General features: G+C 41.7%; 2 protein-coding genes across 2 annotated transcripts; both read left to right on the forward strand.

The window, feature by feature from the left end:
- Window positions 1-2,542: 2,542 nt before the first annotated feature.
- asb15b (ankyrin repeat and SOCS box containing 15b) lies at window positions 2,543-7,812 on the forward strand. The gene is made up of 14 exons (XM_083999210.1): window positions 2,543-2,625; window positions 2,897-3,005; window positions 3,194-3,246; window positions 3,405-3,536; window positions 3,644-3,808; window positions 4,477-4,583; window positions 4,687-4,825; window positions 4,925-5,096; window positions 5,537-5,697; window positions 5,984-6,128; window positions 6,213-6,368; window positions 6,568-6,670; window positions 6,760-6,913; window positions 7,027-7,812. Exons 2-14 carry the CDS (start codon window positions 2,899-2,901, stop codon window positions 7,191-7,193), a joined length of 1,761 nt encoding a protein of 586 aa, XP_083855336.1. The 5' UTR covers window positions 2,543-2,625; window positions 2,897-2,898; the 3' UTR covers window positions 7,194-7,812.
- Window positions 7,813-8,814: 1,002 nt separating this feature from the next.
- On the forward strand, window positions 8,815-13,038 carry lmod2b (leiomodin 2 (cardiac) b). The gene is made up of 6 exons (XM_083999483.1): window positions 8,815-9,417; window positions 9,706-10,194; window positions 10,803-11,063; window positions 11,160-11,372; window positions 11,491-11,946; window positions 12,864-13,038. Exons 1-6 carry the CDS (start codon window positions 9,142-9,144, stop codon window positions 12,888-12,890), a joined length of 1,722 nt encoding a protein of 573 aa, XP_083855609.1. The 5' UTR covers window positions 8,815-9,141; the 3' UTR covers window positions 12,891-13,038.
- The last annotated feature ends 220 nt before the right edge of the window (window positions 13,039-13,258 follow it).

Here is a 13,258-nt window from a genome sequence, read left to right on the forward strand (position 1 = left end):
TTAAAGTAGATAAAATGTTCATATTTAAAACAAATAGTAGGCTACTGAGTTAATCCCTTGATAATATCTATCCATTGTGTTGCAAAAAGGAAGAAATGGCGGTTCTGAGGAAAAAATGCCAGATTAATATACATGTCAATGTGTGCATCAATTCCAGTTAAAACATCACATTTACCCAATGTTATATGCATTATATATTCTTCTTCCTCCTAAGAGCATCTACTTTTTAATATAGTGCTTTTACTTAGTGACCAAGGTCTGCTTGAGTGCTTGAATTTCTTCATATTAGTTGCCATTAGTCTTCACATTGGTTTGATGTTACATTCCTCAGATGCTGAATATCCAATTTCCTCCATTAGCCGCTCACTAATCCAACTGAAATACAGCTGCAATTATCGGCCAATTAATCGATAACATCAAACAATAGATCGTTTTGGTCACTTAGCTAAATATTCTCATGTTCCTTTTTGTCATCTGTGGACATTTTGCTGTTTTTGTTTGTTTGTTTAGTCAAAATCTTGAATATCTTTTGCACTACTAATTGGACAAAATAATAAGACATCATCCTGTTTTCGGATTAGTGGCAAATTGTATATTAATTTAAATATATTTGAATAATTTGAATTTGAATAGGAATAGGAAAGAAAATGTTTTTTTGAATTAAATAATTTAGCTAATTGTAGTCCTCCTAATCCAATATATCAATAGTGAATACATTTAAGTATTTTATCAAAATAACCACCTCTTCATTACACCATAGGACCAAATGCACAGTAGTGATGAGCAACTACAAACATTTAATGTGACAGCTGTAATTCCTATTAAAGAGTGACTGAACAGACAATGAGCTCAAATCTGATGAACGCTCAGACATCAAAGTTGCCAGTGTGACAGGCAGGAATGCGTTCCCCTCAGAGGAATTTTCATTCTCGTAAAATATTTTCCAGCGGCAGACTGGAGGAAACATGCAGTTGGAAGATCCGGGGGGGAACACGTGCTAATCTCCTTTATTCAATATATTGAGTGAAAGCAAACTGTGTCCATGTGTCATCCTTTAAAATGGTGCAGCACCAGCAGTATATGAAGCAGTTACTCTGGACTCTTTCAGGACAATAAATATAGAAATATTACATTTTCTTCATTCTGAGAGAATACTTTTGTTTCGCTTTGACATTGAACTCCATTTGAAATGACGGGATTATTTTCTTGATTACCATTTATTCTTTTAAGGTAAGAATTTGTGTACTTTGTGTACTCATTTTAATACATAATATATATTACATGTACATGTGTAAAGTACAGCTAACTTAGCACAAATCACAAACCAACAAATGTGAAATTTTCAATCTGCAAATATTCTGCTTTAAGAAGAGTCCAACACAAGTGAGACTTGAGCTTCAGGAAATAGCTGCATCAACACACTTCTACAACACACAAACAGACCAACTATATATGTAAATAAACACAAGAAAAAAATTGTATTACTTACTTTTTTCCTCATATGGAGCAGGAATCTGTGGTTGCTCAAATCCAGCGCATGAAATTCAGTGTTTTCAGTTCAAAGACAAGAGCTCATCTGTGTATATGTGCGTGTGTATGTGTGAGAGTGTGTGTGTGCTTGTGTGTGTGTGTGTGTGATGGCTAAGCGTGTAGTGAAACTCGAGGATGGGCTGGCAGTCTGCTTTCACTCCAGACAGATTGGTGAAGTCTTTTGACGTGGTGGAGAGGCCGCCTACAGGCTGAGTCACTGTGTCACACACTGACGCTGTCTGAGAGTTTTTCCATAAACTCCCACGTATCAATTTGTTCGTCAGGAGAAAGTGGGAGCTTGTTCTCGAGGGAATATTTCGCTTAGAATATGTCAAGGTTATTCCCCAAGCTGTTGTTTGGAGAGTGAAAATAAAACGTATACAGGTCCATGTTATGTGGAGGGTGTTGGCCCCCGAAGTGAGGGTAGCTCAGACATCAACCATGCTTATTCCATCATTCTATCATTTTTTGATTTTGTTATCTCTTTATATTTATTATTTTATATTATTTTGGCCATGTTTTCAAAAATACACTTCTGCTATTATTGGGTTGTTGAGTGTGTGTGTGTGTGTGTGTGTGCGTAGATGTGCAGAAGTTTAGTTGCATAATCTTCTCATGACTTACACTGATGAAGTGAATCCATGAAAAAGCTATTATCCATAATTGATTTCCATTATTATATCAATACCAGTCACAAGGGAAACATTTAGGAAATACAGAGGAGCAGATGAGTTGGTAAATTATCATTAATGTGGGAACATAATGAGCATTAGAGTTTTTTTGCACAATAATGCCCTGCAGATACAAGTGAGACATCAGGTACGTACGAACATGTAACCCGGTCCCTGTGTTTTGTTTACATGTGATGAAATGACCCTGTTAAAATGAAGTCATGTTGTAGCAATCAGGGGAAGGAGTACTTTGTTCACTGGAGTTGGCAGTGAAAACATGACAGACACACTCTGAGCTGAGTCAGGTCGTCTAAAAGCAGGTCACGTCTAAAAATAACTCAGACAGCTCAGTCAGGACCCCACAAAACAAAAACACAACAGGCTGCGACCGGTAGCGTTCAAGGGCACACACTCAGATCAACAGGTGAGAGAAAAAATACAGGACTAACACGAAATGAAATGAAACTAATTTTGCAGTATACGATCAGATGTGACTGATTTAGACTAATCCACTCACATGTGACGCCCTTTTGTGCATGAACGGAGCCTGCATGCAGCTCTTCACTGATAAACAAGTTGCATGTTCAAACTACAGACAGATGTTCTGAGTTACCTGCACTATTTTTTTTTTTTTTTTTTTTTATGAGCTCAGCGTTCACAGGGAAACCCACACTAATCATTTTACCCTCATGCAGACATGAATAACGTTGATCAGGAAGCCATTAACGAGGAGCTGATTGAGTTTGCCATTCGAGAGAGCATTCAAGATGCCTACAAGTCTCCATGTCCGCCGCAGACAAACAGGTATGAGGGTCCAAACGGCTGACATGTCACTGTCTACCTATCAATTTATTGATGTGGTTGTACACAACTTACAGAAAATGTGCTGATGCCAAATTCACCACAAATCCCGAAGGAAACAACTCAAAAGTGAATTACCACTATTATCAAGATGTATCATTGTAATTTGACCCACTATTCTTGCTCATTAGGAAACAACCAAACAGTGAAGCCTTTATGAAGATAATGTCGGCCATTCAGAATGGTAAGGTTCCTATTTAACTCAGAGACATCAACAAAATAAACAAAAATGTGTGTTTTTGTGAGTGTAGATTCATGATGAATCACTGTTGTCCATCAATGTTACAAATATTATGTCCCTGCGTGTGCTCTTGTGTTGCTCTCTGTATTTGGTCTTCACAGGTGACGTGTCTGCGCTGCAGGAGCTGTCAGCGCGGGTGTCTGCCTTTAAAGAAAGAGACGACAGGGGCCGGCTGCCTCTGCACGCAGCAGCCGTACACCCACAGCGGGAGATCCTGCATGTGGTGCTGCAGGGTGAGAGCTCAGTGCAACAGGCTTAAGTGTAAAGTGTAAAGGAAAGAGTAGGTAGCATCTGCAATTTGATAAAAAGGAGGGGTAGACTCATAATGGTGTGTTTGTAGCAATGACGTCCACCGACCTGACCCTGGAGGAGAGGACGGAGGATGGGGACACAGCTCTGACTCTGGCGGCGGAGGCCAGCCTGGTGGAGAATGTCACCATGCTGCTGCAGCACACCGCTTCACCACACAACACCAACAGCAGGAACGAGTCTCCTCTGCTTATTGGTAACACACACAGACACACACACATTACTAACGCACAGTCAATGGCTGTGTCTGAAAAATAACTTACTACTACCTATTTGATCCACTATATAGGGGGTATTTAGTGCTATTGAATGTATCGTGAGGAATGTTATACTCTATATAGTGGAATTACAGTATCCCATGATGCATTGTGAAAAGTAGTGTAAAATCAATGGTCACTAATCATGCAATATACATCATGCACAGCACTTGCTATGAAAGACAGTGTAGACACTGACAATGAGGTAGTGGATTTGAACACAACCAATGTCTCACTTTATCACTTATCCCCCAATAACAGTCTAAGTATTGTATGTATGGATCATACAGCATACATTATTATAGAAAACCATTACTAAATATTTTACAAATTATTAAAATGTTCTATATTTAATATGTGTTTAGTATTAATTAACTAAGATGACAACACTTTACCTATTTAACATCAGGATGTTAGTGTTGTGAGCATGTTAGCAACGCAAACATGTTGGCGTGCTGACTTTAGCATTGGGCTCAAAGTGCATCTGTGGCTAAGTCCAGCCTCAGAGATGCTACATGTAGCACGGCTGTGGAGTAATTGTCATAGATAGAACATCCATTGGTATTTATTTGTCACCATGTCACTTTGTGTTTTCTGTACTTTGTAGCGGTGAGACAGAGCTCTTATGACATGGTTTTACGCCTCATCATGGGTGGGGCCTTTGTGGAGCAAGTGTGTCTCACTAAGTGGACGGCCATGCATGAAGCCGCAAAGGTGAAACAGAATCCGGACTCATCATCCAAGCTTAATTTTACACTTCCTCCTGTCTTCCTCTACTCCATCTTTCCTTCCTGCTTGACTTCCCTGTTCACACCAGGTGGGTTGTCCTGCTATTCTGATGCTGCTGCTTCGACATGGAGCCAAAGTGACGTCTCGAGACGGACACGGGGTGACGCCCATGGGGATCGCAGCTGAGCACGGCAACACTGAAGCTTTGGACCTTCTCATACAGCATGGTAACATGCTCAAAGCAATGTACAGTGCAATAATAGCCTACCACAGAACAATTTCTCACGCCCATCAGACTGTGTTGTATTGTCCCTGTCCTCCACTAGGTGGTGATGTCAACGCCCAGGCCAGCAACGGAGACACAGTGTTATATGATGCATCTGGATCTGGCAACCTGGACTGTATCAAGCTGCTCCTGCAGCATGGAGCCCACTCAAATGTGGCCAGCTATGCCTCCGAGCTGCCCATCCACAGAGCTGCATATGAAGGACACATACTGCAAGTTAACTTTAATTCTCTGAAGCTGTGCAACTGAAACTGTGCACTGAGCAAAAGAAGGAACTGCCAGTCATCTGGCCACAATAGATATGGTAATATTCTCATGTCAAAAGCTTAACAATGCCAAGAAATTCAAAGAGACAGAAATTGTTCAAGACAAATTAACATTCTTTTCCTCTTATTTTGTGGCTGATCTGATCAAACTGTCGACTAAAACATGTCTCTCTCTGTAACTCACTGCTCTGCAGTGTTTTCACTGTAGCCCTTTCCACAAAGAGCCCTCTGTTTATCGCTGTTTGTCAGTTCCAACACTGCAGTTCAAACCGCAATCTAATGAACATTTTTCTCTATGTCCTGTTTTCTGCCATTTGTTTTTCACTGCTTCTGTCCCTCACTCTCTTCCTGTCTTCCTCCCCCCCCCTCTGTCTCTCACCCTCCAGAGCCCTGAGGACTTTCATCCCCATCACCACAAAGAGAGCTATCCGACTCTCTGGCCACAGCCCTGTGCACTCGGCAGCTGACGGGGGGCAGGTTGAATGTCTGGAGCTGCTTATACAGAAAGGATATGATGTTAATCCCCTGCTGCATGCACACATCTCTGGTAGGACTCACATATACTACTATAACACCCAAATCAAACACTCAGCTCATTTTATTGCATGAGTAGAGGCAATATGTCTCAATTTTAACACTCTCACACATTTGCGTGCTTGTCTATTGTAAAAAAAAAAGGCGACAATGGTGTCTCTAAATGCTAAAACTTATGCGATTTGAAGCAAATAAGCTAAAGCTACATTCACACCATTGTTTTGTGTGAAAAATATTCATCTTAATGAAAGCAAATTAGCAATAGTGTGCCCATTGATCTTCTGTTTATCTTTTCACAGAGACCTACGACGACCTCAGGAAGACTCCTCTGTACTTTGCTGTTTCTAATGGTGATGTGACGTGTGCTGAGACGTTGCTGGCAGCTGGAGCGAACACTGACCTGGACCCTCTGCGATGCATCCTGGTCGCTATACGGGCCGAGAGGTGTTCAGTGTACATGTGTTTATGTGTGTGTCTCTTCATTTATAAGAGAAAAAAAAACAACTAACCTTTGACCTTTCTGCTCAGGTATGAGCTGGTGCAGCTGTTGCTGTCATATGGAGCAGAGGTGAACTGTTACTTCAGAGTGATCAGTAACACAACGTTCCCCACAGCCCTACAGTACTGTCTCAGAGACTCTGTAATGATGCGACTGCTGCTCAACAATGGATATCAAGCTGAAAGGTACATCTATCTCCTGTAAAATGAAAAATAAAACACTAAAACTGAACAGACTTAGTCAACACAGTAACACAGATCAAACTGAATTGATCTCAAAATAGATACCATGTGTTGAAATGTGAGTGAAATGCACTCAAGTAAATGCACTTAAAAATAATTGAGGTTGTTAAACATTTCATGTCTACAACTCTGTCTCTGCTAGATGTTTCCAGTGTTTTCATGGTAACAGTGGAGAAATGGATACTCCCTGGATTGACCTCCACAACCAAGCTGACCAACTTTACTGTCAACCCATCATCGTCACAGTAAAGAGCTGATACAGAGACACACAACCAATGAGCCAATAATCCAGTTATACAATAAATCACATCCTCGATTGTATTTTCTCTTTCAGTTCTGTGAGTTTGTGTCGGTGTCTTTTCTGGCACACCTGGCGGGCAGTGTGGTGAGGATGCTCCTGGACTACGTCGGCCATGTTACCATCTGTCCGGACCTTACTCGCATCCTGGAGAAGAGGCCAGAGTGGGATGAGATTTCTGACATACTGAGTAAAACTTCCAAGTCCTCTTTTTGGATAGAAAGAAAAACATAGATCATACTCCAATGTGGGTTAAGTTTCCCTTAACATACAACACAAGTATGTTTTTTTGTGTGTCCCCAGGTAAGCCCCGATCTCTGCAGCACTTGTGTCGACTGGTAATCAGAGGTCACATGAGCCTGAGGACGTTGAATAACCCTGAATCCATGGCTGCTGTGTCCTTTCCTCCACGACTGAAGAACTACCTGACCTACAGAGAGTATGACCAGTTCAGTGACCTCTGCAGCTGATGAAACACATGCTATTTAATTACACCTATGTAGTTAAAACACTCCTAAACAATAAGCACACTTAATTATTTACCAGCTGGAATATATTATCTATGTCGTGTTTTATATTCATTCTTTATTGTAGTGTATGTCTGTGACTCTGATGCTTTGTATGAACTATTAATACTGCGTATAAAAATGTAAGAAAACATAATTCTATATAAATATAACATGGATTTTTTTTTAGAATGCAATTAAAAGTATTTTGTTATAGAAAATAAAAAAGTTACCATAAAGTGTTGGATCTAAGCACAGTGATGTCATGTGTATCCTGGCATTACTGACTAAAGCTGGATTCACCAAAGCAGTAATGTGTTCACATTCTGTTGTGTTGCTCATACAACTGTCCTGCACAGGGCTGGAGTACAACTGTAACTTGTCATTCGACAGCCCATAAGGACAAATAGAGTAATAATCTGTTTAAATCTTTTTAATAATATCAGCATAATTCCTGTTCTTTCATCGTGTTCTCTGTGCCAGATGACACTGATGTATATAAGTAGTACATGTCTGCTTTTGGAGAGCATGTACATGTGATTTCTGTTTGTGTGTGAATCACTTTATGAGGAAAAAGAGAAAAATAAATAAATGTCCAAAAATGATCAACCTATTGGTGAGGTCAAGCTTCTTTCCAACAGAAATCCTTTGATACAACAGCTTTGTTTAGTTACTCAACATAATCAAAACTGATTTAGTATTACTGGGCTTTATTGTGGTCACATAATTCTAATCCCACACCTGTAATCCATTTGAGATGTCAAATAAGGTGACAGTGTTCAAACATGAGCGTTCACTGTGCTGCCAAGTGCTAATGATAGCATGCTAACATGTTCATGTTTAGGGATCACCATTGCAAATCATCACGAGGAGGGTCATGAATGTATATGTACCACGTTTCATGGCAATCCATCCGATAATTGTTTCCATATTTCGACTAGCACAACATTGTCAATCCTTCAAATGTGCTAATCTCAGAAGACGTAATTCTTGTGAATGTAGAGCTTTATGTTTGTGTCTTGTTGATGTGTTGGTTTGTCCAACTCAAACAAAACTTTTCAGAAAGCCTACAAAAAGTAATAACCATATAGAAAATCCATATTATATCGTTGTCCTCAATACACATGATCTCTATCTATTGAAAAATATAAAATCAAAACCTCACACCAAGCTGTCAGCTCTATTTTATCTTCTTTAGAGTTTTATAATCATCCAGATCAACTGACAATAAGAAAAGAAGATGTTCTGATGTTTCTTAGTTGATGGATTGATACTGAGATCGAGCCTTTTTTTGGGGGTGATTCATTATCTCAGTTTATCTTTCTTGTTATGCGTATCTGTTAGGTCCAGTTGGTCTTTTTTGGCCATGAACAAAGCCACTCATGCCACACTGACGGACTGCTACGTTGACAGGCCGCACAGTGTCTGAGCTCACATGCTTTTTGTGGCACTGTCTCAGAGCGCTGCCTCCCAAAAAAGACGCTGCATCATGGGGCCCACACTTTGCTACGTTCCCCTCTGATCCCTCTCTTAAGGCCCAAACAGCAGCTGTGGAGATTAGAGAGGAGAGGGCACTGACACACACACACAGGCTCTCCCTCACAGCGACACAGCAGCAAGGACAGATCTGGTTCAGGCTGGAGTGGACTCTCATCAGAAGAACCTCTTAACGGGGCTGGGAACAACCAAACACCTTCCCCAGCAAAGATCTCCTTGACTGGACTCTGAATTTCCAATGACCCCTTATGTCCTTGGATGTCCAGTAACCTCACAGCGGACCTTTTCTTTTGTTGGAATCTCTACCCCCACACTTCTTTATTTTGGGGGCTACACTAAGTCATTTGCGACTCAAGAACTGGACTTCTTGTGTTAATATAAACTTATTCTGACTGGTCCTATTTACGCTTTGGCCATGAGTTGTTTTGGGTACCGACGAGAGCTGAGTAAGTATGAGGACGTTGATGAGGACGAGCTATTGGCTTCCCTCAGCCCGGAGGAGCTGGCCGAGTTGGAAAAGGAGCTGGCGGACATCGATCCTGACGCCAATGTGCCCATAGGACTCAGACAGAGAGACCAAACAGACAAGACCCCGACAGGAACCTTCAGTAGAGAGGCCCTCATGCAATATTGGGAAAACGAGACTCGTAGACTGCTGGAGGATGAGATAGGTGGAGGAAGCCCCAAACCGGTGAGTGATGGTGTCTAATTAGATTTGCTTGGCATTTGTAAAATGTGCCACAGGCTATGTTGGCTTGTTTGAAGTTGTATCAGATGAACTCAGGGCAGATTACTTAAAAAAGCTGAGAGTTAAGATGTTCTTTGAAGTGCTAACAGGAAGAAAAATCAAAGCAAATCACTACAGCGGCCTTAAAACCCCTGGTGTTCGTTTAGTTTTACAAGATGTTATGTAAGTTTGGAAGATGCTCATTATTGAGATTTTGCATTTCAAACATTAAACAACTTTATCAAAATACAGGCTGAGGAACAAGAGGAGGAGTGTGTGACAGAAGAAAACAGTGAAGCAGAGGATGAAAAAGATGATGAAAATGAGAAAGAAGAGAACAAGTACGAAGGAAGGAAGGTAGACAAGGAGCCGCAGGATGATGAGGATGAGGAGGAAGAAAAAGAAGAAGAGGAAGAAGAAGAAGAAGAAGAAGAGGAAGAGGAGGATAGTGAAGAAGAGGAGGAAGCTGTAACTGAAGAGGAAGAAGAAGAGGAGGAGGAGGAACAGGATGATAAACCAAAACCTGATTTATCCTCAAATGATTCTGGGACATCGTGGTCCAACACCCCAAAGCTTTTAATACCTCAGAGAGTGGAGCCGATAAGACAGACTCCCCCTCCTCCACCTGCTGACCCCAACACCAGAAACCCTATTGTTGTTGATGAAGCTCTCCAACAAGCCCTCAACAATGACCCTGAACTCACAGAAGTTAATCTCAACAACCTTGACGACATCTCTCAGGTATGAAAGACACTGTTTGTTTGTTTTTTTGGTAATTTTTTCTTTTCTTCTTAACCTCAAAATTGAAAATAGACCTTCTGGTCTGAATATATGACCTCCATCATAAGGGTAGAAAAGCTGTCTAATAACGTTCTACAGTATCCACCAAACAATAGATGAAGTATTAGTTTCAAACAATTGTTTACTCAGAGGTAAACATGTGTTAGCTTCTAGCTTGCTAAGTGTTTGCCAGCTTAATTTTAGAACAAGGCATCTCGCCATGGTTATGCAATGGAGGATACAAACTCTGTTATGACTGGAAATTCAATAAAAACATGGTGTCCTTGGTCTATGACGCCTTAAGCTAAAATCTACCTGTGGTTTACTGAGTGGCAAGGCTGGCAAGGCTGTGCTGCTCAACGAAGTTCAAGCTCTTTTGTTGACTTGGTAAAGATCAGCTTGCATGAAATGATGCTCTGACCTGTGCTGTGGGAAATTGACCTCAATCTACAATATCACAATATATAACCATGACGCACCTCCTTTCTTTGGGGAATATATATATAAAGGTCAAATGGTATTCTAAATGCTTTCATGTTAAGATGTAAACAGTCCGATTTACTTCTTAGGAAACCCTTATCCGATTTGCGGAAGCCCTGAGGTCCAACACACACGTGCGGCTCTTTAGCCTCGCAAACACCCGAGCCGACGACCCAGTGGCTCTGGCCATTTCAAAGATGCTGAGAGAGAACTCGTCCATCATCAGTCTCAATATCGAGTCTAACTATGTGACCGGGAAAGGTGTAATGGCGTTGGTTCAGGCACTTCCAGGAAATAACACCCTGACTGAGCTCCGGTTTCACAACCAGAGACATATGTGTGGAGGACAGGTTGGTCCACTTCCCTTACCTCCTCTCTTTGTTCCTTCACCAACTCAAGCCACCTCCTTTAAAAGGAAACCTCTTCCTGTCTTTGTCTTTCCATAGGTGGAGATGGAGATGGTTAAGATCCTGAGGGAAAACCACACCTTGATCAAACTTGGTTACCAGTTCAACCTCCCTGGTCCCAGGATGAGTATGACAGGGATCCTGACCAGGAACCAGGACCGTCAGAGACAGAAACGGCTGCAGGAGCAGAGACAGCAGCAGGGCCAACAAGGGGCGACGGAAGGAGTTGTTAACCCCAGAACCACTGCACTGGTAGGTAGCTTTGCTCCAGAAAGCACTAAATTGGATAGTGTATAGACTGGATTGTATTCCACTGGAGGATTGCATTCATTTTTACTGATCACATCTATTTCCTTGACTCTGTCCCTAGAGAGGAACACCTAGTTCATCACCTCACAGCTCGCCCAGAGCCTCTCCTTGGTCCTCACCCAAACTCCCCCGGAGTGACTTGGCTAAAAAACAGACTCCTCCTGCTCCACCTCCTCCTCCTCCTCCACCACCTCCTCCTCCCCCACCACCTCCACCACTTCCTGCTATGCAGAAAGAGAAGAAGAAGCCCACCAGGATGATCGCAGAGGTCATCAAGGCGCACGAGGCCGGCAGCAAGGGGACAAAGACGAAAGGGAAGAAGAGCAAGAAGGGGAAGGGGAAGGGCTCGAGGGTTGAGGAGACCGGCAGCATCCTGAAGGAGCTCAAGAACGCCCTGAGGCCCGTGTCAGTGGAAAGGAGAGGGGAGGAGGGCAGCCGGCCATCCACGCCAATGAGGTCAGCACATGACCAGCTGATGGAGTCCATCCGAGGCAGCAGCACGCGCACCCTGAGACGGGTGAGTGGAAGGATTTGTGCAACAATACTTACATTTACGAGATACCAAAATGATGCTATTAATTGTGCCCTAAATACTGTATCAGGTTGAAGCTGGATTATGTAGACACTGTATTGAGTGAAAAGTATTCCTCCCACACAAGCAGCCAAGCAATGTGCTTAATGAAAAATTGCAGAGGCCCTCTATAGGCAACGCAAACAAGTAGGAAGTTTAATTTAGATGAGGATGACACAGAGTCAGCGGTGTCTGACTCATCTCTGTGGATGACACGGTATGTTCTGTCTACATTGAAGTGGGCAGGTAAGAGGCTTACTGTGATCTGATCACAGAGCTACAGTATAGGGCAAATAATAATGTCAGCTAAGGCTTTCAAGTTTTCTAACAAGGAAGATAAGCTGATACAAAGAAGGAAAAGTGGGACGGTAAACAAGAAATGAGACGAGAAGGAACTATTGCTGTGAAGAAAATTAAGTACTTCTGCATTGTTATTTTGAGTGGTTGCTATTTTTCATCTTTGAGAGGAGGGACAAGCATTACCTTGGCTGGAGCTTTAGCGCAGCTTGTTACATTGTTAGAGTGGAAAATCAGCTCTGCCCTCAGATGGCGGGGTCTCCTAGCTGTGAAATTCCTGCCACTTAGTGCCAGTATTTATAGAAGCTGTTCACTGGAGCTTTGATAAGACATTTATGATGCGTTACCACAGCACACAACAAATAACACATTTGACAAAGCAAACCAGTGAGAAATCATCTTTTGACACCACTGAGGACACCTTTGTGCAGAATCCAAGGATGTATTAGTCATAATAAGCCAATGATATCAATCGGTCCCTTCGTCTTATCACTATCTTTGAGGTTACCATCGTCTTTCCATAGCATGAAAGGCTGTTTTCATTTACTATCATTGTCATTTTCCAGGTGCCAGTCCCACATCATCTGCGATAATACGAGCAGAAATAAGAGAGGCATATTTGTTGCTGTGGAAATCTGGATAATGATGATGATGGAGCGACCAACAGTGATGAAGGCACAAGGTGAAAACACGTTGGGACGACACAGACTGAATTCTTACTCATGATAAAAAAAAAAGAAAAACATACTGGAAATTTGCACTGCAGTAATAGCTTTACATTTAAATAATGTTGACGTTTTTTTTTAAGTATTTATGCATTATAAATGATATTTGTATTTTAATTTTGAAATGATTGACTGAACTGTTTACTGACCAGCTGTCTAATTCACTGTCTTCATGTTAAATTGTAAATATGATCTGTTGCTGGTTGCATTATGTGTTTATTGTCTAAATATAGCCA

This window comes from Trachurus trachurus (genome assembly GCF_905171665.1).
Source record: "Trachurus trachurus genome assembly, chromosome: 23".
NCBI lineage: Eukaryota > Metazoa > Chordata > Actinopteri > Carangiformes > Carangidae > Trachurus > Trachurus trachurus.